This window comes from Spodoptera frugiperda, chromosome 28 (assembly GCF_023101765.2).
Source record: "Spodoptera frugiperda isolate SF20-4 chromosome 28, AGI-APGP_CSIRO_Sfru_2.0, whole genome shotgun sequence".
NCBI lineage: Eukaryota > Metazoa > Arthropoda > Insecta > Lepidoptera > Noctuidae > Spodoptera > Spodoptera frugiperda.
In genome coordinates this window covers 13981611-14006233 of record NC_064239.1, presented here as the reverse complement: position 1 = coordinate 14006233, position 24623 = coordinate 13981611, and the positions used below count along the sequence as shown (strand labels likewise).

The 24623-nt window shown below is 45.2% G+C and overlaps 2 protein-coding genes and 1 long non-coding RNA gene across 3 annotated transcripts in view; 1 reads left to right on the top strand and 2 right to left on the bottom strand.

Annotated features, from left to right (window-relative positions):
• Positions 1 to 4899: 4899 nt before the first annotated feature.
• LOC118276828 (uncharacterized) lies at positions 4900 to 5863 on the top strand. Its single transcript, XR_004783710.2, has 2 exons — positions 4900 to 5289; positions 5627 to 5863. It is a non-coding gene; the product is annotated as an uncharacterized LOC118276828 (long non-coding RNA).
• A 1123-nt stretch (positions 5864 to 6986) lies between these two features.
• On the bottom strand, positions 6987 to 11891 carry LOC118265459 (syntaxin). Its single transcript, XM_035578344.2, has 7 exons — positions 11646 to 11891; positions 11467 to 11571; positions 10897 to 10990; positions 10584 to 10826; positions 9662 to 9873; positions 7275 to 7385; positions 6987 to 7199 (listed from the first exon to the last, which is right to left on the bottom strand). The coding sequence occupies exons 1-7, from the start codon at positions 11874 to 11876 to the stop codon at positions 7128 to 7130; spliced, it is 1068 nt and encodes a 355-aa protein (XP_035434237.2). The 5' UTR covers positions 11877 to 11891; the 3' UTR covers positions 6987 to 7127.
• Positions 11892 to 18885: 6994 nt separating this feature from the next.
• The window catches only part of LOC118265375 (protein nubbin), an 82041-nt gene continuing 76303 nt past the window's right edge, over positions 18886 to 24623 (bottom strand). The window contains 7 exon segments of the mRNA XM_035578210.2: positions 18886 to 19271; positions 19274 to 19725; positions 19821 to 20051; positions 20221 to 20335; positions 20421 to 20510; positions 20588 to 20745; positions 22079 to 22126. Coding sequence (XP_035434103.2) covers positions 19182 to 19271; positions 19274 to 19725; positions 19821 to 20051; positions 20221 to 20335; positions 20421 to 20510; positions 20588 to 20745; positions 22079 to 22126 — 1184 coding nt within the window. The 3' untranslated portion in view covers positions 18886 to 19181.

Sequence of the window (24623 nt, the reverse complement as noted above, 5' to 3'; positions counted from 1 at the left end):
TAAAAAACCCAGGAGCACACCCGCATCGCCAGTTAGGGGGTCTGGGAGACCGGCTGAACCTTTACTACCAGAACCCCCTCGGCGGAGCCCACCTGTGGTGGCAGGCCATTACAAGCCCCTCCCCAGCATGGGAAAGGGGCATCAGGAACGGTCGTGTGCCAACCGCTCCCGTCCCGCGAGAGGTGAGTAGTGCAATGCAGGTGTAGGCGCCCCCGCGCCTAGCACCCGCTACTCACCCCCGGGAGGGAGAAGACGGTTGTATTATCGTCTTCTCCTGCCGACTCTTCTTCGTCGGAGCGCTGGAGCGAGGGCGTCTTCCTCTCGCTCACGCTCCGCCACCTCCTTCTGCGATATTACGCACTCGCAGAAAGAGGCGACCGCCGCCCATGCCTCCTCACTCCCCAGCATAGCGCGAACATTGGAAGTGAGTGAGAGGTCTTCGCCAACCGCCGCAACCAAATTCTGGCGCGGTTCGGACCACGATGGGCACTCTTCCACAGTGTGCCGCACCGTGTCCGCTATCGCGCCGCAGTGGTGGCACGACGGGCTCTCCTCCCGCCCGATGCGGTGCAGGTATGAGCCAAAACAGCCATGGCCTGTCATCACCTGCACCAGGCGGAAGGAGAGGAAACCAAACGGCCGCTCGAGCCAAGCCTGGAGGACTGGCCCGATGGCGTCCAGAGTTCGTCTGCCAAAGGCAGCAGCGGCAAGGTCGTCCGCCCAGTGAACGACGATGGCCTCCTTGGCCTCCTGCCGCACGGCCTCCCTCACCTCATGAGCCGGGTGCTCTCCACGCGCCCTCCGCTCTGCCGTCCAATCATAGACTCTGGCGAGCACCCACGCCTCCAGCTCCCACGGAGGTGTGCCCGCCAGTGCGCATGCCGCCGCGAAGCCCACTGTGCGGTAGGCCCGCGCCACCCGCTGAGCGATAGCCCTTTGGGGCACACGAAGGGCGGTGGCATTCTCCCTTCTGTGTAGGGAGTCCGCCCAAATCGGAGCCCCATAAAGGGCCATGCTCCTGAGAATGCCGGCGTACAGACGCCGGCATCGCGCGCTGGGCCCCCCCAGATTTGGCATAAGCCACGAGAGGGCATTCGCTGTTCTTAGTAGGCGCTTGGACAGCTCGGCGAAGTGCGGGCGGAAACACCACCTGCTATCTAGAATGAGGCCCAGATATTTTATCTGGCCCTCTACGGCGACCCTGGTGCCGTCCACATAGATGTGGGCGTCGGGAGGGGGGCGCTGCCTCGGGCCGTGGAAGAACACGGCCTCGGTTTTGTGCAGCGCCACCGTCAGCCCCAGGCGGTGGATCCTGTTGGCAACCAGGGAGCCGCCCGCTGATGCCAGGTTGGCCGCCGTCGTGAAGCCCCGCGGGCAGTGAGGAGAGTGTCATCCGCGTAACATATGACACTCGTCCCGCGGAGGAGCGTTCCCCGCAGGAGCCAGTCGAAACCAACGTTCCATAGGAGGGGTCCTAACACTGACCCCTGCGGAACGCCGGACTCCACGACGTAGCGCCGAACCTCTCCGTCTCTGTCGACAAGGACGACAGCCCTGTCTGCCAAGTAATCGGCTAGTAGGCTCCGAAGGTATTGAGGCACCCCGTGGAATCGGAGCGCCTCTATGATGGTTGAATGGGGGATGGAGTTGAACGCGTTGGCTATATCAAACGACACAGCCAACAGTCCATCCCCTTCTTCCACGGCCTCCTTGACCTGGCCCTTGAGACGGGTCAGGGCATCTATTGTCGACCGCTGGGCTCGAAAACCGAACTGAGCGTCGGAGAGATCCGGTCCAACGTTGGCAAGATGGCGGTTGAGGCGGGCAGCGATGATCCCCTCGAACATTTTTCCGACCTCATCGAGCAGAACGATGGGCCGGTATGCCGAGGGGGAGTCCGCCGGGCGTCCGTCCTTGCGCAGCAGGCACAATTGCCCTTCCTTCCAGGGTTTCGGGAACCTCCCCGTTGCGAGACACGCGCTGAAGAGGTCCCGAAACCGCTCCTCCATTTGGGAGGCGGCAATGGCCACTACCCTAGCGGGGATACCGTCTGGGCCGGGGGCAGTTTTCTTTCCCCGGAGGCGGACTAACGCTGTGTGGACCTCGGTGTCGGTGACAGGTGGAGCATGTTCCTCCTCTTCCGCTAGGGGCCTCCCCCGAGGGGGTTCATCGCTGGAGGGGTGAAATCGGCGTTCCGGCGCGGGAACAGGGACAGCACCACCTCATCCAGCAATGAAGGCTCAAGGGTCTCGGTCACCGGGGGACCTGAGGGGCGCAGTTTGTTACGCGCCGCCCTGTATGGTCTCCCGAATGGATCGCCGTCTAGTGTCTCCAGCAGCTCGGCTCTCGCAGCGTCTTTGGCGGCGCCGATAGCTGACTTGAGGGCCGCCTTTGCCGCCTTGTACGCTTCGTACAGACGGTCCTCATTTGCTTCGTCTCTGTGCCGCCGGCGACGACTCCGCGTGAATTAAATATTCCACGACAGCAAGTGTCTATTTTTTATGGTTGACTCACAGTAACACGTATAACTCCCAATAAAATCCCTTATTAAAAAATGTTTACATTATTACCTATTTAATATGAAAAGAATCATAGAAATTGATACAGAAACACCAAAGATATACGTGAATTACGCTAAAGCCATCGTGCGTGAATACTGAATCATGCAATAAGGAATACTGAATGCGATAAGGAACTACTGGCAGTAGAGAACTGAAATTTGACATGTGTGTTTGTTGGGAGGAGTAGGCTACCACTAAGAGAGGATTTTTGGAAATTCCCTCCCAACGGGGAAGAGGGGGATAAATGGTTTTTTTTGCCGAAAGTCTTTGAAAGGCTATCAAGTAGAATCTATAAATTTTAAAAACTATTGTGTTGGCAACTACTTTAGCCGTCAAATAATGATACATGGTGGTAGCCTGATATTAATAAAAAAATCAGTAAAATATAAGGAAAGACATGACATTGCATCACTTTCGATAGAGCATACAATAGAGTTGTCCTGTGTTGAGCTGGATAGGCATATTGTAGTATGTGTTTATAGACCTCCTAATTTACAGAACCTTAATACTTTTAGCTCAGTAATGGAAGACGTATTGAGGAAAACGTGTTCCAATAGCAAATGTACTATAATATGTGGCGATTTTAATATTGATCTCTTGGAGAACGGCTCAAATAGTACTAATTTATTAAGTCTCTTTAAATGTTTTGATTTGTCTAATATTTTTCTTGAGCCCACCCGAGTAACATCCACTTCGGCGACTTGTATCGATAATATTTTTTGTAACTGTGATTATTTTAATAAAGACATTGTCAATAGATTACCTTCAGATCACAGTGGGCTGACAGTGAATTTTAATACAGTTTTATACATTTATTATTTTATACAATTTTGGTACAGTTGTAATTACAACTGTACCAAAAAGAGAAATTATATTTAGGCAAATCACAGATAAAAAAATTGAGTCGTTGAATCAGAACTTACAAAATGAATTATGCGACCAAATACATGATAGTGAATACCCGTGTGAGATTTATGCCAACTTATTGTCCATTGTTAAAACACAATTTGATAAAATCTTCCCTCTAAAACGTAAAAACATTCAAAGTAAATTTGTATTTTGTGACTGGGCTACACCAGGTATTCGTATAAGTAGGGAAAAGTTATTTGAGTTATATGGTATGAGACAATTTAATAATAGTGAGGATTTTCGCAGTCATGTATCAAAGTATTCTAAAATATTTAAAACGGTTTGTAAGCATGCTAAATCTCTGTACATTAGCAGTAAAATTAGAACCGCGGATAACAAAATAAAAACTACCTGGAACATAATTAATAGCGAGACAGGTAGAAATAAACAACGTAATTCTGAATTTAATTTAAATACCGAGAATGGACGCATTTGTACAGATATAAAAGTTGCCCAGGAATTCGAAACTTTTTTTAAAAATATTCCACTTAAAACTACGGAAGCCTTGAAATCATCTCCAACACTGTCTATAGATATTCTTAAAAATAATGTCGAGAAATGCTCAATAGATTTTCGATTTCAACACACAAACCCCCAAACAGTAATAAAAGCGTTCAAAGATATTAAAGTTAAGTCAACTGAAGATCTCTGGGGAATGTCGGTTAGGGTGTGTAAGTCTTTTATAGAGACTATAGCACCTTACTTAGCTTTAATTTTTAATAAAAGTGTAGATCAAGGAGTCTTCCCAGACTTAATGAAACAGAGTAAAGTTGTTCCATTGTTTAAATCCGGTGATAGTGCGGAGCCCAATAACTATAGGCCGGTTTCTATCTTACCAGTGCTCAGTAAAGTGTTTGAAAAACTGATGCTTACTCAAATGCTGCATCACTTTAACACAAACTCTATTTTTCACGATCAACAATACGGGTTCACCAAGGGACGCTGTACAACTGACGCTGGAGTAGCTCTAATTAAGCGGGTGTTCGCTTCGTGGGAAGACGCACAGGATGCTATCGGAATATTTTGTGATCTTTCGAAGGCATTTGACTGCGTTGAACACGAGACTCTATTGCTGAAGCTAGAACATTACGGTATTCGGGGTATATCGCTAAATCTATTGAAGTCATACCTTCAGGATAGGCAACTTAAAGTACAAGTTAATAAAATAAACTCACCGGGTGCTAGCATGTCTATGGGAGTAACGCAGGGCTCAATACTAGGCCCATTCCTATTTTTGGCATATATAAACGACTTGCCCCATTTATTTCAGAATGAACCTCAGATGGTATTATTTGCTGATGACACATCATTAGTTTTTAAAATAAATAGACGAAAAAATAATTATGACGACGTAAATAATGCTCTAATGAAGGTGTAACGGTTTCTTCGCTTCAGGTTCGAAACAAACTTCAAAATTACACGTTAAATAACTAAGTACTTAATTCCTAAAGCTAACGCTAATTACTATTTACATTATTATACAAATAAAAAAAATATTAATATGAACTAAAACTAATTAAATATTAATTCATAAGCAAACTCGGGAGGCACAGTATGTTTAGCAGTTCACGCCGTGATCGCGTGGAGGGATCGATAGGCGGCGCGCGCTGTGGAATTTTACCTGTGCCAGAGCTAACTGGACGACGTTGAGGTCGGACGTGCCGCGTTACCTAAATATTATTTCCTTCTACCTGCGACTATTATATTGAGTCGAGATTATTCAATATATAATAATTTTATAGATAATTATATCTATCTAGTACTTGCGCGGCTGTTAAAGTTTATAACAATTGAGTGTATCGTTTTCACCCCGAATCGGGTAAGTGTTGCAAAATTATATCTATTAAGTATAGCTCAGTAGAATTGTAAATCTGATAAATATGCGTTGAGCTCATCTTCTCATTAAATTGCTACCTTGCTATAAATTGCTTGTTTGTTCAAATATGTAGTAGCTTGTAGTGACAGATATTTTTATACTAGCTACCTTTCTGTTGCTTTTATGTACATTGACTGCCTCATCATTGATCACTATTTCATGTCATCTTTACCATCTGTACCTCATAGTATCACGTCGCTTTTGTAGAATTCACATAGGGGTGTGGCAGTCACGTAAATATTGAGGGTAGTGTTAAAGTGGAAGGTTTACACTATTCCAGGGTTCACCGCTCCGGTACCGGACTTCGCTGGTACTAATTGGACTACCCTGCAACCTACTTTCTACCTGCGCTACGACGACCACCGGACTACCCTAGTGACCGACCACGCATTCGCCGATCTATCAGGGCAGTGGTATTGATTGCTGGACTTTTCACGTGTTGGTCTTAGTGAATATTGAAGAACCCACTGTCTCCCTTGATCTTAGATTCTTATTATACCTTCTCTTAGCATTATAACGGCTGTTTTATTTACCCAAAAGGTACAGTTGTTACAAAGGTTCAAAATTGGTTTACATCAAATAACTTAGTATTAAATGATAAAAAGACAAAATGTATTAGATTTGTTTTGCCAAATGTTAAGACTAACCAATGCGATGTATTATTAAATAGTCAGAAATGTTAAATGTTATAATAGAGTTCCAATGGAAATACAGAATCTGAATGAATCAAAATTTAAACTATGTATTAAAAAAACGTTATGTAGACAAGCATACTACAAAGTAAATGATTATATAGAAGATAAAAATGCTTGGAGGCAAGCTGGTCCGGCTCCACAGGATAACTAATAAAACGTAGTAATATAACCATGTTATTTCGACGTATTCTGTACTTTATACAATTATTGTAAATGTGAGAGCCCTGTAATTAACTGAAATCAAATTAGACTAGTAGAATGCATTTATGTCAGCTTGGAGTTGTCATGCTCACTCAAAGGTCTCATTGGCGGTGGCACGGGCATTGGATCGCTCGATTCCCTGCAACATGGTTGAGTTGGGCGGTGCTGGTGTACGTGTCATGTTCGTGAACGGGCGCTGTCAACTGGGACTGGTCAGCCCCGGACTGCATTAATTTTTATTGTCCTCTAGGTTATTTTCTTTTTCTGTCACTTTGACTGTATATTAGTTTTACATTGTTCTCACATAGCTGAAGTAATCGAAACAATGTAACCAAGAATTGTATTGTAAATCTGATTGAAAAAGAGTAACCTATGGAGTTTCTTGCTCGTTCTTCTCCATAGGAATCTACACTTTGGAACGAGCAAATAGCTTCACTAGAGGACTGACCGACAGACAGACGTTATTAATATTATTATATTTGCTTTGACGTTCAAAAGTGCCTTCCTGGTCTATTTGAAATAAATGATTTTGACTTTGACTTTATTCCACGCGGACGAAGTCGCGGGCAAAAGCTAGTTTTAAAATATGTCAGATCTTATTTATGACAGGTATCGTTTTAGACCAAAGTCATTTTCGACAGATACACAAAATATACAGACTACATTATTAAAGTCCATGATTTCGTCTAAAGTGAATTTTTTTATATTATAGGAGCAGAAACCTTAGGGAATAAAAGAGTAAGCGATAAATATTAACCTTTATTTCTTATAATATAATTACAATTAAAAGTACAACATAAATTATTGGGGAACTTCATAGAAAACAATGACTAGTGTTTGGTAGTAGTACGCAGCGGGGCAGTGGCGGGCAGTGGCGGGCCTGGGTCACGTGAGCACGAGCACGAGCAGGACGATGCCGAAGCCGGCCGCCAGGCACACGATGAGGCCGAGCTTCTTCTGTAACAGGGAGGCGCCGGTTGTATACACTGCGATGGGGACTGGGGCTACAGTCGGTAGTGTTGCGGAGCTTACCTTGCGCGCCTTGGTGCGGCTGACGGTGCCCTTGAGCAGCTGCGTGCCGCCGCTGCCGACGTGCTCCGTGGCCTGCAGTGCGTAGTACTCCACGCTGTCCACCTGGTCTTGCTGCAACATAGCAAACTTTAATCTGACAAACCGCTCCTAGCTATCTCTTCCATCGAGGCCGGACGGTTTACCTGCGCCCACGCCGGCTGACTCGGTTCTAATTCTTGGCCCTTGGTTTGGTCAATTGAAATATTTTCCTTAGTTTGGAATGTCTGTGTATCACCACGCTTGCGATGGTACTTATGTAAACACTACTAAGGTTGAAAATAAAACTTTGGGAAAATAGATAAACTTTACTAGACAACTTCTATTAGCGTAATTATTGTATTGTATTGCGCTAACAAGATATTTATTTCTTGGTGGCCCGGAGGTTTAAGACGCCCGCTTTTTCCGGAATAAGTGCTTAGTGCAGTCAGTGATTAGTGCAACAACTCGATGTATCCCCACTGCTATTTTAAAATAATATTTTCGGTACCTGCATACATCACTGTTCTAGAGAGTTTTGGCATTTAAAAATCCCCCCACATTTACGTGGAAATGCCTCAGTACCGATGGTCGTGGGTGATGCATCCGATGTTCAGTCAACAATTAACTTACTTTTTTGTCCAGGGCCTCCAGTTCCGTTTGAATCCACTTGCGTATGCCAAAAGAGTAGAACAGTACCGACGTGCCCCAGTCGTTGTATTTACATACACAATTATATCGTATAGGTACACAATACAAACCGGTGTATAGTTGTTGCGCGAAGAAGTAACAAACATTAAGCTACAGTCCATGATGATCGAACGACGGGCCTTATTAGGTACTAGCTTTTGCCCGCGACTTCGTTCGCGTGGAATAGTGACTTCCGGCAAATTTTTGGTTTTAACCACATAGTTCCCAATCTCGCGGAATCTCTTCAAAAATGAGACGTAGAAGATATTCCAGGGAACTCTTCAAAAATCAACATAATGAGCTCTGCGTTTGAATTTAATAGATGTATACTCACTTAGGGCATTGAAAAAATTGTTTAAAAACGGACTTAAACTAAAGAAATATTATAATCTTTCCGAACTTAAGATGAAAACTAACTTAAAACTAAAGAAAGCTACGAATTACGAATTTATAACATTTAAAAAAGAAATTATATTACAACCTATCCTCTATGCTATAATAACCAAGCTTAAACTAAATAATTTAAAAGAAACGACTTAAATCTAATCTATCTAATTAATTAATAAATTAGACTTACAATTTTATTAAAAAACTAACTACAGTAACTACTAATAATCGATATCAAACTAAACCTACGTTAAATAATTTAACCAGAAAACCAGAAAAACCCAACAAATAAACTTATTAATTGACAAATACAACGAAACCAATTTATTTAGAATATACGAAACAGCAGGACCACTACAGACAAATAATCATACGACTGATAATACACTTTTTCTACGATAGTACCGAAGCGCTCGGCCGATACCCAACCAAATGAATGTAACGAAACCATAGCGCGATAAATTTCTATTTTTATTTTTTGATTTTTGAAATAAAACTATCCTATGTCCTTTCTAAGGTTCTAAACTATATCTGTACCAAATTACAACCAAATCCGTCAAATAGTTTCGGAGATTAATGGTATAAGCATAGAATAGTGTTCGACGTGATTCTTTAATTTGACATAACTTTTTTATTTATGAACCGATTGACATGAAACAAACACTAAATGTAAATTGAAGCATACCACAATATATTCGTGAAAACCGCATCCAACTCGGATCAGCCGTTTCTGAGATTAGCGCGCATAGACACACAGACAAACAGACAAACAGACAAACAGATAAACAGACAAACAGACAAACAGACAAACAGACAAACAGACAAACAGACAAACAGACAAACAGACAAACAGACAAACAGACAAACAGACAAACAGACAAACAGACAAACAGACAAACAGACAAACAGACAAACAGACAAACAGACAAACAGACAAACAGACAAACAGACAAACAGACAAACAGACAAACAGACAAACAGACAAACAGACAAACAGACAAACAGACAAACAGACAAACAGACAAACAGACAAACAGACAAACAGACAAACAGACAAACAGACAAACAGACAAACAGACAAACAGACAAACAGACAAACAGACAAAAAAAAAGTTAATTACATTTTTGGGTTCGACATCGACATAACAATAACCCCTGCTATTTTTTTTATTTTTATTTTCAATGTACAGACAGCACTTTTCTACGATTTTATTATATGTATATAGATTTATCGTAGAAGGCACGCAGGCAAGCATTGTGAACCGGGCCCGGGGGTCAGACACAGCACTGTATACCTGTTGCGCGACGAGGTGCGCGAGCTGCGTGAAGAGGTCGCGCACGTCGACCAGCGCGGCCTCGAGGCGCGCGAGCTCCTCGTGGCGCGCCTCCACGTCGCGCAGCGCGCGCCGCGCCTCCGCGGTCTCGGCGCGCACGTTGTCCACGAACAGCGCGATGTTGTTGGACTCCAGCAGCGCCTCGCACTCCTCCTCCGACACCGACAGCTGGGCTGCAACACGCCGCGCACGTCGCTCATTCAACCGAGCCATTGAACTTGTTCACTGAGCGTTATTTCAAAACATCTACAATTAGGAAACGCTTCCTAACTATCCCGCTAATGAAAGGCTATGTGCACATGCGCCTGTATTTCAAACGATGTCTCGATTCGTTTTACGTTACAAGAAGGATCAATTAAAAAAAGAAGTAGGTATAGTCAGCGCTAAGAGAACATCATCGCAAGTTCCCGCGGGAACGGAACACAACATGGTATACATCCTGGGATGTCGCAAGCATCAGTTTGCGCGGACGTACTGTAATGTAGCCCCAAACAGTGCGAGTGCAGTAGTTAGTTAGAGGTAACTATTACACACTTCTTATTCAAGTCATTCACCCGACCTTCAGTTCGACTTTAGTAGTTTTTGTCGGTCTGTACCATGTCCGCAGTGTCCGTGGTCGTGTACCCAATACCTACTCCTACAGGCGGACAGACTTGCCAACGGAATGATATAGCACAACTTCCAAATTATACTGCCACTATATGTAAGATGTTTTTATTTGGAAGTAGCACACGGGAGTAGCGCGAGCGGGCGACAGCGCGGCGCGGTGTGGTCATCCTACATCCGCTTGAACTCAATTAGTTAATGCGCGCTGTCGCCCGCTCCTGCCGGCATCCAATCTAAGGAGTAGTACATGGCGCGCGGCGCGCGGCTGGCCACTCACTGAGCTGGATCTGGTGCTGCAGCAGGAGCAGCTGCTGCGCGCGCACGGCGTCCAGCGCGGCGTGGTGGCGCTGCAGCGCGTCCGCGTACAGGCGCCGGCAGGCCGCGTACTGCAGCCGTGCTATGCGCGCCGCCGCGTCGTTGCGCGTGCTCAGCCGGCCCTCGAACTGGCGCAGCGCCCCGCTCACCTTCAGCCCGGTCGCGTTGGACGCCGTCACCGCCGCATCCAACTGCTCCTGCAAGTCTGCGTGCACGCCGCATTAGTTGGTGGCGGGAGGGGCGCGGGGCGGGGCGCGCCGGGGCTGACTACTTACTCTTGTTGGTGTGGAAGGTGGGGTCCGAGTGCAGGCGCCGGATCAGCTGCGTGTTGTTGTCGAGCTCGTGGATCCAGCCGCGCATGCGCTCCACCTGCAGCACCACGGAATGAGCACTAGCACACTAGTGCAGCGCGGTCGCCGGGTCAAGGCTGCGGCCCGCGATACTGCGCCGCGTGTGTAAACAAACAGTACGTCGCGCGCCGAGCTAGGTGTGCGCGCGCCTTGTCATACATCGTTGCTTAGATGATACTTTTCGATGTGGGATTACAAATAAGTAATAACGCGTAAGAATATGTTCGTGCGCTAGCAAGTAATAATAAACACGTGACGTCATCAGAGCGCAGCTCATGGAAACTTTTTGTGTCATGATCGTAATGATTATGTGACGGGATGTAAGCATGTAGGAGACGAGCGGTGCGCGTGCGCTGCACTACAACATGGCGGGCACTAAATAATTAGTCGGGCTGCTAATGAACACAACGAGCGGATCGTTAACATCGCACGTCTCCCGTAATGAAGCGGCGCGTGACAGTGCGCCTGCGCGGGCCGCAGGTTCGGGGCTCGTACCTCGCGGAAGATGTCCTGGATGTGCGCGGCGTGGTCGGCGGCGGCGGCGGGCTCGCCGGGCGTCACGGTGGCGCAGTACACGCTGCCGGCCGCGCCGCTCGCCAGCTGCAACACACGCTCGTCAGTCGCCGGCCTCACTGCCCCGGCCGCCCCCGGTCCGGGCCCGTGCCCTCACTCACATGCTGCAGCTCGGCCAGCCGGTCCCGGGTCCTCATGTTGTCCGCGCTCAGGTGCGGCGGTGCGCTCGCGGCGGTATCTAATCGCGCACTGATAACGTCGCTCGCGCTGATATCACGCGCCTCACCGGCCGCGCACAGCGCGCGCCGTTCACTTGAGGTCACTACACCCGCGCCGCCCGCGGACCGACTCCGCGCTGTCCGCGACGAGTACTGAAACCAACCGCGCTTCATTACACTATATATTTGCCTACACTGCGGTCTGCAGCTGACTAAACCATTAGAGCCGATGACCCTCCAAGTACCGTAAACATTTGTTTACCTTAGTATTAGATCACTTGCCTGATTAATTATGAAGGTAACGCCTGCAACATGAGGATAACACACTTCCCAATAAGAGGCGTTATTGTGATATTCAAAGAAAAATAAAATGTTTTAATATAAACGAACAGATGTTTATTTCATTACGTTAAAGAGAAGGGAGGAGGTTTGACACTAGTAGCGAAAAATATCCTCAGGCCATTTCATAACCGAATGTGGCCGCCCTATGTCCGCGATAGCGACACGCACGAATTACATTTTTGAGGTCTTGAATCGACGCTGGGCTATTGGCGGAGACCTTCCCTTTCACGTGATCCCAAAAAAATAAGTTATATTACAAGATCTCGGTGGCCAAGTATGATCACCTCTTCTAAAGATAACACGGTCCGTAAACGTTTCCAGTAAACGACCAATGGTTGCGTTGCCGTCCTGTAGCAAGTCACATGTACCGAGAGAGCGGGCTACTCGACATAACACCTCTGATTGGAAAACCCTTTACTTACAACATGCGTCGTGAGGCGCTGAGGTGATTACTTGGAACCGCTGCAGAACTGTAAAGTCCCGAGTTCAGGTCTAAGAAGTATTGGGAGAATAGAGAACGTCTCCGATCGGAAGTTACGACTACACAATATTCAGCATGTACATTGGCTGATTAATACTTTAATAATGCGTCGGTATCGGATCATCATTAGAGAGCATGACAAAAGTGCGTGAATGTGATCCATTTGCAATGACAGTATAATGATTTAATTTGTATGTGCAAAATTTAATAAATAACTATCGGAAATATGTTATTGAGGATGGGATGGTTGACATATGTCGGGCATGTCATAGTCCTGGTGAATCCATAAGACATATAATTTCTGGTTGTGGTCGTTTGGCTAATAGTGAATATTTGCATGGAACATAATCAGGTAGCCAAGATTCCACCAGCAACTTGCTTTGCACTATCAACTTTTTTTTTGGGACAAGCCCGCCTCTCGCCACACCCTCCCATACCGCTGCAACTCCTGTAAACCAGGATCTAAAGTAGATACAAACATGAAAACACCGTAACACTGAAGTCCGGCGCGTCCCAGGGAAATGAATGACTGTCTTGGATCCCGCAACGAAACAAATCAGAAGATGTTATTTGAGGAGAAGAAAAAGAAAACGATAGTTTCCACTTACCTCGGCGAATTTAATGCAGGAGATAAAATGACTTAAGCCTTAAGGCACAAAAAAGACTGCACAACTGGGAGAAGCCCAGGCGCCAAGCACATAAAACTAAAATACTAAATGGGTCCTATGCGTGACCTGTTATACTTGTTTCCAATAATAGGAATGGCAAAAACGCCTAAACGCTTTTAAAGTTGCCATGGGCAGTAAGAAATTGGGCAACACAGTGATCCACCTCCAACCATGTCCTCTTCAGTCGCTCATGCACGGATGGAAAGAACTGATAGAGGTGGCGGCCCTTGGTAGAAGATTCCCATCTACACTGCCACTCACTATCAACTTGTTGAGTTTGAGGTTCCATACTAAATACAAGTATGTGCCCGACCATAGAAAACAGCCATATCACGTGGTACTGGGATCGGCATCGCCATCCCCCATGACAAGAACCTCGTGAAAGCTGAGAAAGATAAACAAATAAAATATCTTGACTTGGCTCACGAGGTTGTCGATATGTGGAATGTGGATTCGGCTATCATTGTGCCGATAGTCGTGTCGGCCAATGCGCTGATCCCTAAAAGCCTCGACATCCATGTGATGAGGCTGGCGTTAGGCGGGTGGATCAAGGGCCTGATACAGAAGACAGTTCTCCTAGAAACAGCACGTATTGTGAGAAGGTTTCTGTCTCTGCAGCCCTAATCACTAGTAGTTCAGACCACGCTCCCACTACTGGTCGACTCCTATTTGTATATTTTTAAATATTATTTTAATATAGTTTTTTATAATTAGTATTTAAAAATATATTTTAAATAAATACATGGAATAACATTAATAATTACGAAACCATCATGTAACCTAATGGCGCAGGGCATTACTCTAATGGTGTAAGATGACCGTGCTGAGAACATAAACAATTAACCTATCATACAACTAATAAATATGTGTAGGTCTGCAGCGGCACAGCGGCACTGTATATATCAATATCTATTCTATACATTTGGTGGTGTAGGTAACAAATGTCAATTTTTAGACATTCGCCAATAGTTTCTAGTGTAGTCACAAAGTAAACCACAACAGTAGTCAAATAAAGTTAGGCAAGCACTGGGTTCACCATTCGGTACAAAGTGACAAAAGTCCCCACAGATCGAATCGATCTTACAACAATTAGGTACCTATTTTATTTGTAAACGAATGTATAAACTTGATATACCTACTACTTTGCTTTGCTCGAAACAGCCAAGTCGTATCATAATAGACAAATGAAATAACAAAAAATAGAGTAGATAGAACAAAATTTTGGTGGAGACTTTATTTCTAAGTGTGAACTCATCACTTCACTATTAGCAATAAAATATTAGAAGTCCCCATGAATATACAATGCGTCGAAAGTTGTTTGGGACAAAGGCAAAGGTCCAAAATTAATGAATTTTGGATTTTTCTTTATTATTTCAATTTCCTACTTCGGACTGTTCCGACTTTCGTTCATAGAAAAGTACCTTCATATAATAAATAATATTGTGTTTATACATTACGTTGCAAATAAAAGTTTATTCTAAGATCAAATAAAAGTACCTAAGTATTTAAAATTAAGTCGAGATTCACTTATATTATCTACATCTATATTTGTACTTCAATATACTAATAAAGCTTAAGAGTTTGTTTGAACGCGCTAATCTCCGGAACGACTGTAGGGTACTACTCCGGTTCTCGAATGCGAAGGTTCGTATCGAATTGTAGTATGCAATCTGCGAAGTTTTTTCGTTTGTTGAATTAGAGTAGACCCCCTGGTCCGATTTGAAAACTTCTGTTTATGTTGGATATATATCGATATGTCATGGATAAAAGACAATCGACTTATTTTATTTTAATTTGTACTTTATTAAATGTTTTACTTTAGGTCATGGGTTTATATTTTGTAACAACGTTAACTAAAATATAGCGCCATCTATACAACAACGCGCGTACTACTATCATTGTAGACTGTTGCAGTCACTGACTCAACCGACGGCACATCACGTTTATTCCTTCACGGCATAGATGGCGCTGCCCTATCTAAGCTCGGTATAATTATCCGCTTCACTTACACGAAACACGATTTTTGAAATAGTTCCCAACTAATACGATTATACGACTACTAAATAAACATATTTGTTTGTTAGTATTCAGTTTTAACCGACTTTAAAAAAAGTAGTAGTTTCTCAGTTTGATTGACTGCATGTGCCTTCATACTTATTATATCCTTTATAAAACACACTTTTTTATTTACTATTTTAACTTTATGTGAGTTTTTTGACAAATTACAAAGTATAACTATAGTACACACATTTATTATGAGAGGGTAGTTTGGCTAACTAAAGCAGACTGGAACAACTGCATAGTGAGCTCGGCCTCGACGGACCAACATTAAATACTGTGGGCACAGCTGCGGGTTTCAAGGAGTCAAGGACTAGTAATTATTAACATTCAAAGTCTTTTTATACAAGTCGGGACATGCCAAATTTTTCCCGCTCGCATGCAGAGTTCCCGCTCTTATGACAGAGTGAGTTTCTGCCTGTTCGGTACAGAATGTACATTTATTTTCCTTAGCCGCATCAGGGATGTGAAAGGTACGCAGATCAACAAACAATCTGCATTATTTTTTGTAAGCCTTCTCCAACCACTTACCGAGCGCGAGCGAACCGCGAGCGAAGCCGCGGGCAAAAGTAATCCAATAAATAAAATATTTTCAGTTAACTTGAATTTGTATTTGTCTATAATATCCCTGATCCTGAACATAAATGAACATTGTGAGTGTGGCAGTGGCACGCCGTAGCAGTGGACGTCTTCTGACTGTCTTCTTGATAATCATGATTATAATGTTAAGGTATGGTTTAAACAAAGGGATACACAAGGGGGACGCCGGGTTCAGTGATTTTCATTATATCTAATTTCTTCTATAGGTCTCATATGATGGGAAAACTGAAAGATTTTAGAAAGGGCCGCTTAAAATATAAAAAAAATGAAATATTTCAAACATGTAACTCTTTCAAATGTCCTTGATTGTTAATTCATTAATTTGTCATTTGTTTTACGATTTGGCGGCAACTTGTCTGCGCAACATTTTCGTGCCTTTCCCGATGACGCCCCATCTCGGAGTAACTCGGACCACATACCTACGGCCCATTTGGGACGAGTTGCAGAAAATAAAATAAAATAATATTTTTAGTGGTCAACTCGTCCCACGTCACTACCACAATGAGATAAGGTACAGTCAGTAGCAAAAGGGTTAGTGTGGAAATAATAAAGTTCTATTACTTTGTTGAAAACAAAAGATTTTCTAGGAACTTCATTCTATCTATGTTATCATTTACTTCATAAGTGACCGCCATGACCATAGTTTAAGCCACACATGTTTACTATTCTTAGTAATTTTGGTTAACACATGAATTTGTGCGATTGCTAACAAAATATTAGGTAATAAATTATTTAACCGACACTAAAAAAAGAGGTTCTTACTTCGTCAGGATTTTTTAATATGAAATAATCTATGAACAATACGAAAGTGAAGTACTATAAAAAATATTTTTAATCTTGTGTTGCTAACTGTACCAAACATTGATAAAGTTTAAAAATCCATACAAAAAAAAAAGTGGGACGAGTTGACCACTAAAAACTTAATTTATTTTTAATTTCCCCAACTCGTCCCAAATGGGCCGTAGGCATGTGGTCCGAGTTGACTACTTACTCCCATCTCGTGGCAGTTTGCAACTGGTGTAATGAATAAACGTGGTCGCACTAATCTCTCCGATAATTTGCGAGAGCCTTCTACAGCGATACTGCAGATAACATGAGTGCTGTGCGGCGTATGACAGACACTGACAGCGGAGTAACCTGGCAGCAGATTCGGACAAGCCCAGCTATTGGTATGCCAAGGGTTAGGGTTAGCCTGGCCATACCCGCATCTGTACCCCTACGACCTTCCTTTCCCCTACCGTTACCTCTACCTCTAATCTTATTCCTTTTTCTACCTCTACCCCTAACTCTACTTCTATCTGTACTCCTACCCGCACCAGTACCTCTACCTGTTCCCTTGCTCCTTCTCGTACCCCTAAATCTGTCGCGTGAATCCGTTGAGTGGTTTACAAGGAATCCCGTGATTATGAAAAAGTTGTATGTTTCCAACTGGCCCTACTTTTAGACAATAGGCCTGTTGTGGACGGTGTGTTTGCTATGTTGTCAGCTTGTCCACTGGAGTAGAGACTGCTGAAGTTTTCCTTGTTGTCTGTTACAAATGTGACAACCAGTGAATGCGCCAAATAAATATTACAATCCATTGGACCCGAGGTAATGTTGAGACAAATCTCTGCACCAAGCATCTAGCAGGACGCACCAGCGACTCGTGTCCATCGAAACTGAAGGCAACAATGGACAATGAGACGTCAATACAAGATTCCTCCATTTGGCTGCAAAAGGTAAGGAGAGTAGGAATAATTAGTATACCTGATTCGGACTCACGTTGGTATCAGTCAGGTATGGAACCCGACGGCGCCACCCTTTGCTTGACTAGCGGGCTAACGAGCTGAAGGTGCCGACACCGTACTCGCCTATATTACGTACCTACGTGATCGGTGTTACCTATGACAGTGATGAGAGCCGAAACTTTTTCTTTCTCTTTCTTCTTTCTACTATATTTTTCCCGGACAACACTTAGATACATTAAAAAATGATGTTATTTGGAATAAGTTCGTGTTGTTTACCTAAAGGGGATTGACCAACTTGTATGGGACTTTGGCTATTTTTAAACAAGCACTTCAGCTAATATTATATGTTTGATTTATTAGTTCATATCAGTAAGAATGAAGATACAAACTTAGTTTTATATCAAGATTTATATTTAGATATTTTTTTACATTTTATTGAAACTGGTTATGCATGAAATAAAACATTTTTTTCTATTAAAATGCATTATTAATCCGATTTATATGTAATTAAAATATGGTCAAGGAACTCGGCAGGTGGATTAATAATTTTCTGGTACCTTGCCCAGCTCAAAAACCAAATAATAGTCACATGTGCACAGCAACCTACTGTTCTACGACCCACCAAGCAGTTGCAGCAATATTGTTTTATGGCTGTCCTGCCTTCAGTGTTATTTTCATATAATATATATACAAAATATGTTTTCCTACTAATGTGTCTACTTTGTATTTTCCCACGCAATAAACTGCAGTTGCAACACTCACAATGCAAAAGAACAAAGCGAATAATATCTGTCATTTTGACGAAAAGCACAACAGATTGACAGCAGATTGGCAGCACTAAAGTCAAATTCAAATCCAACTACTACAAAGACTTGGTCTTATAATAACAAATCCCAATAAAAATAGTTTTTTTAATAGTGCTAATTTGTACATAGTTATTAGCATCAGACATTTACTAAAATATAAAAAAAATTATTGGTAAATTACATTTTTGTTGAGCAGCCTGTTTAAAAATAGCCAGCTTTGGACAATCTCCTTTGCGAATAGACATAACATAACATAGTCGTTACTACTATCAACTTTTCTGAACCAGTTTATATAAAAAACTAAAACGGTAAAAGAAAAATAAAAGGCAGTAATATGATATTGTTGTAACAAATATAGGTATATTTATAGTATGGAAAAATATAGTACTAAGGAAGTCCTCGTTCCAAAGTTTACGCTAATAAGCACTACCTGTTCCCATCACTGGTTATGGCGATAGGAACACACACACAGGGACACAGCAATGTGAATGAAAGCACCGATAAAGTCTATGATGTTTTATTGTAACATACAGATAGTTTTCTACACATCCACCTTACATAGTCATCGCGTGGAGCGCTAACTGATATGAGCTCTGTACAGCGGCGGCGGCGAGCGCCGCGCTCCCACATAAATAAAATTCACGTAATAATATATAAACTTAGCCTAGGGCGGGCGCAGCGGCCCGCACGTACATCTATATACACGCTAACACTAGTCTGTACACCGCGCCGCGCCCGCGCACTATTTACAACGAGATATGTGTCAGCCGGGGCCCGGGGCCCGCCGGCGGGCCGCGTCAGTCGCGCGGCGGCGCGCGCGCCAGCAGCGCCAGCGGCTGCAGCGCCACGGACGCCGCGTGCAGCGCGTGCGCGTGCGGCGCCAGCGCCACCGCGCCCCCGCGCCCCCGGCGCCCTCGCCCGCCGGCGGGTTGATGCGCTTCTCCTTCTGGCGCCGGTTGCAGAACCACACGCGCACCACCTCCTTCTCCATGCAGAGCGCGTCGGCCAGCGCGGCGATCTCCTCGCTGGTGGGCTTGGGGTTGTGCAGGAAGGCCTTCTCCAGGGCGACGCGCACGCCCGACTCGATGGAGGTGCGCTTCTTGCGGCGCCGGCCCACGGCCTCGGCCAGGCCGGCGCCCAGCGCGGCCCCGGCGCCCGTGCCGGCGCCGCCGCCCGCCAGCGACGAGTCGGCGTCCTCCAGCCACTTCTGCAGGAGCGGTTTTAGTTTGCACATGTTCTTGAAGCTCAGGTTGAGCGCCTCGAACCGTGATATCGTCGTTTGCGAGAAGTCGTTCCCGTACAACTTGCCCATGGCGAGGCCGACGTCGCCCTGCGTGAACCCTGCGGATCAGAGAATGCTTTGAGTTACTTTCCGCCTGGTGGGCAGCCGACGGCCGCCACAGACGGGCCCGAGCTGGCTCGGGGCGGGAGCTCACCGAGTTTGATGCGTCTCTGCTTGAAGGTCTTGGCGAAGTGTTCCAGTTCTTCGAGGTCGGCAGTGTCATCAGCCGTGGGCTCGAGCGCGCGCGGTTTGTGCGCGTGCGCGTGTAACGGAGTGTGCGCGTGCGCGTGCAGCGGGGAGCGCGCGCGGCCGGAGCCCGGCGTGAGCGGCGTGAGGAATGCGCCCGCGCCGGGCGGCGTGCGCCGCGGTGACGGAGACCGTCCGTCTGCACCAAAACACTTATTGTTACCGCAATCTTGTCATACAGTCACTCTAGGTCATAAGTCTCACAATATTTACATTAACATCAATATACATTAACATCAAGTCCACGGAAATATTAGAACTGCATGTGGTGCTGGGCAAGTGGACGGAAGCAAAACTGGCGAACGAACCTTGCATGTACTTGTAAGTGGGCGACGTCCCCGTGGTGGGGGGCGGCACTGCGCCGGCGCGCGCCTGCAGCTGCTGCAACTGTTGCGCCGCCGCCTGCGCCACTGCCTGCTGTACCTGCAACATGCAACGCGGGCGTGAGCTCTGCTGGGGGCGCGGGGCGCGGGGGCGGGGTGCGGGGGCGGGGTAGCGCCGTACTCACCTGCGTGTGGAGCAGCAGCGAGTGCGCGCCGTGCTGGGTGAGCAGCAGGTGCTGGAGCTGCGCCAGCGCGTTGCCGGCGCCCGCCGCGTTCTGCACACAACGGACACGTCACACTCCGCTCAGTGAGGGACACACACACACACACATACTGCACGGCAGATACTCACGAACACGGCGGCGGTGGCGGCGGCCGCGCTGGCGACGTGCGGCGGGTGCGCGGGGTGCGCGGGGTGCGAGGGGTGCGGCAGGGGCGCGGAGGGCGCGCGGGGCGGGGAGGGGGGGCGCTCGTCGCCGCTGATGTCGCCCTCGCCGCTGGCGGAGCCATCTGCGCAACAACATCTTTCATTGTTTCGAGTTCTTGATGTGCAAACTTAAGCTGGTTCTGTACTAGCCGTGTCAAATTAGATTTATTTGTATAGCCGCTATACATATACAGAATGAACGGAAGATCAGGAATAGCTTCATCTCTTCATCAGTAAAATGTTCAACTGCCTAGGCTGGCACGGCAATCATCATAATACTGATTATAATCTCCTCAGTGTCAGAAATCGTGAAACACCACTCTGTTCCAAGTCCTGCTGCCGGGGTCTCGGTACCTATATACTCGGTACCTATACATATATGTACTCGGTACCTATTTACTCGTAACCCCAAACACATACTTTTACTAGTAGCAAGTTGGCAAACCGCGTAGTGGACCACTAGCAGGACGGAATAAAATTTGTTAAATTTTTTTGATAAGCGGCAGACACATAGTGCCTAATATAATATGAATTAAAATTAGCTGGCACTTCCTTAGATCAGATTTCATATGATAACAAAAGATATAAAGCTCGCTACAGGTCGGTCGGCTGCACATACGTGACAGTTCAACACATAATAGTTATACATGCAGCATATAATTATATCGGGCAATGTAATGTAGATCCAGTAGGTGCGCGTGCCACACAATGCGCACGCGCCTCTTATTGTGTTTGCCGTCGCACACCCCTTTTTAAGTTAGGGAAGATAACACACGACGGTCTTTACCGGACCGTCTTGTGTTACCTTCCCTAACCACCCTAAAGGGGTGAGCCACCCTTTAGCGGCGCGTGCGCAGATCCTTTGAAAGGGATAAAGATGTGTATTTTTTATGGCACGCGTGGCTCCTGGGACCCGCGCGGAGTACGCGGCCCACAGGTGGCGCCGAAACTAAAACTACGCAACGGATATTGATGCGGTTTTTTTAATAGATGGAGTAATTCAAGAGAAAGGTTTATATGTAAAATACATATCTACATAATATATCACCATTGCACTCATGCGAAGCTGGGGCGAGTCGCTAGTAGTTAATACAATATAACATGGCCGAGCTACCTCAACTATTAAGAAGTGTTCATTTATTTGAAGGCATATCATCATCTCTTTGGATAACCGAATGAAGAACCGAGGGCAGCCAATGCAGGGAACTTCAGCGATCTCTCAACCAATCGACATTGATTTAACAACAGCTTGGATATTGCGTGAACACTTCGATAGACAGCGGTCTATGTTACGCGATGTGACATTAGAGATATCAGAACAGCAAAAGTCGATATTGGTAAACGCTGAGTGCGCGGCGCACTCCTGTGTCGGTAGCGGTGCAAGTTGCAACGGGTGGAAGGGTGGAGCTTACTGACCGTGGCTGGGCGGCGGCGACGGCGACTTGATGAGCTCGCCGGACTCCTCTGTAACAAACAAAGCACACGGTGAGTACACGTACCAACGTGACGCCACTGCCGGTGACGTCACAGTCGCGCGCTAACTACATAATCACCGGCAAAGCGGCGGCTGACACCGCTAACCCCGCTAACCCCCTGTAGCAACACGTAAGGTCGCGCCGACATCGAGCTGGGCACTGGATCGCCGGCCCAGCGGCCGCCGAATTAATGCAATTAACGGGATAAGCGCGCGGCGACACGCTCCGCGCGCTGCGGCCGAAGCCACAGACACTCCGGATCATCAAATTACAAGTAATGCTGATTAATGAGCGGATTAGACACCGCGGCTCGCCCCTACTCTCCCTGCTGTGACACGAGCTCACAACTACTCTGTGCCTACTACGGATTCTTGTGTTCTACTCGAGACACGCCATACACATCATCATTACCATCAACAGCCTGTATGTCCCCACTGCTGAGTTTTAGCTTTAATTAGCACGATTGCTCGTTGCGGGATAGCGATTTTAAATTCATTATTAGAAATTAGGTATAAGCCCAGGTATCTTTCACCATTTGTCAGTGGTGTCTAAATAATCTTAGAAAGTACACATAACTGCGAATGTAGTCGATTAAAAAGTCACATTAGTACTTGTCGTTCGTAGGTTCCGAAGCGTCCAGGCCAGCACGACACACACAATACAAATGAACATTACATACTGTTGTTGTAAAGTTGAGCGCTACGCAATACTACGCATCATCTTGTAGCGGCGTGCTACGCGCCGGGCGCGCTACGAACTATCTGCTGTTGTAGCGGCGTGCTACGAAACATTAACTCGAAATATAAAATAAAGGATTCCGAAGTAATTCTGCAATGACCGTACACATGAACAGTTTGATAGACCAGAATATTAAATAAGTAACTAGCTGTTGCCCGCGGCTTCGCTCGATTGATTGTTTAAATCATTAAACTAAAAACGAAGTTTAGTGTTCCTCAGTTCAAAAATAATGCAGTATTAATAAACCCCTGTTTCCCTCCTTAGTAAGTAAATTTCTAAAATTCCTGAAATACTTGTTTAATTGTCAATAACCCAAATACATGTTTATTTTACTTTCCAAATGACGAGATTTAATTAATACATAATTTTAGTCATCAGATTTCAAATTAGAATTGAAATGAATAATTAATATTTAATTATTATAATACATATAAAAATCCTTCTGAATGCCATTGTGCCATAGGTTATGTTTCACATTAAGGTGTGCACAGAAAGAAAGAACATTTAGAAAATGTAGATAAATGTGTAATTGTTTGTGTAAAGACTGCCGATGTTCTGAAAGTAAGAGTTGTGATAACAACACCATTCAGGTTATACATACAATATCTAACTGTACACTAAATGCATTAATTCAAGAAATAATTGGATCGTGGTGCAGATGACAGACTAACTCTCAGGGCGACCAGCGCAACCTCTGTAGTTAAAACAACGAGACACGGACAGACACGGGCAGACACGGGCAGACACAGGCAGACACAGGCAGACCTGGCTGAGCTGTGAGTAGTAGTGAGACATCCAGACATCCAGATCCATGCACAATGCAAACACGTAAAGTGCCGCCAGCGCGTGGGAACAGCGGGCTACCTGCGGCCGCCCCGCGGGCTTACAGCGATGGTAAAAAAAGGATTTGTGTCGACACAAATGTTCATTTATTCAGATACAGAATCGCGAATTTATAAAAATGTATCCTCGATAAAGAGCTTTATGTCGTACAAAAAATGCGTGCATTGAGACGTCACCGAGTTTTTATAGAACCCGCGGAGGAGCAGCCCCCGCCGGCGCAGTGCCGCTACTGCGCTCCGATACTGTACAGCGTCTATAGTTCAGTACCCGATGGTGTAATCTATACGTAATGTGTTGAAAGCTGAACAGTACGTCGGTGTGTTTGTTTATTTGAACGTGGTGATCAAAGTAAGTGCGCGAACGATCTATGTAAAACATCACGACACACATCTACGATAAATGGGAGCCGAGCAGTCGAGCGCGGGAGTAACTAACTACTAGTTGGTAGATAATTCGATGGTTTGTAATGAAATATACGAATATGTTAACTATGGCAAATGGAGTGTCAATGCAATAAACTGCAAATACATTCAGCCACTCCGCACCTGCGGTGCTTGCTCTATATACAAATGACAGTGAATGGCGGACTTATTGCCTTCAGGCATTCTCTGACATCAACCATTGCAGTGCGATGTAGCGGTTGGTGCGACGCCTGGACACAATCTCATAAACAAAGATTGTACTTAATGATCATTGTGATCCTACACACACATAGATACCCATAGAATAAATATATTAATGCAATTATTTATAAACATACATAAACATATATTATATACTTTGTTAAACCAATACATATACACACTAGCTACTTCCGCGCGGTTTCACCCGCTTTGCTTTGCTCCTATTAATCATAGCGTGATGTTTTATAGCCTATAGCCTTCCTCGATAAATGCACTATTCAA

Excerpts from the sequence above, each read along its gene's own strand:
- LOC118265459 (XM_035578344.2), bottom strand. The coding sequence starts at position 11,876 with ATGAAGCGCGGTTGGTTTCAGTACTCGTCGCGGACAGCGCGGAGTCGG. Across the intron at positions 11,572-11,645 it reads GGCTGGCCGAGCTGCAGCAT|CTGGCGAGCGGCGCGGCCGG; the intron begins GTGAGTGAGGGC and ends CGTGTGTTGCAG. Across the intron at positions 10,991-11,466 it reads TCCAGGACATCTTCCGCGAG|GTGGAGCGCATGCGCGGCTG; the intron begins GTACGAGCCCCG and ends GTGGTGCTGCAG.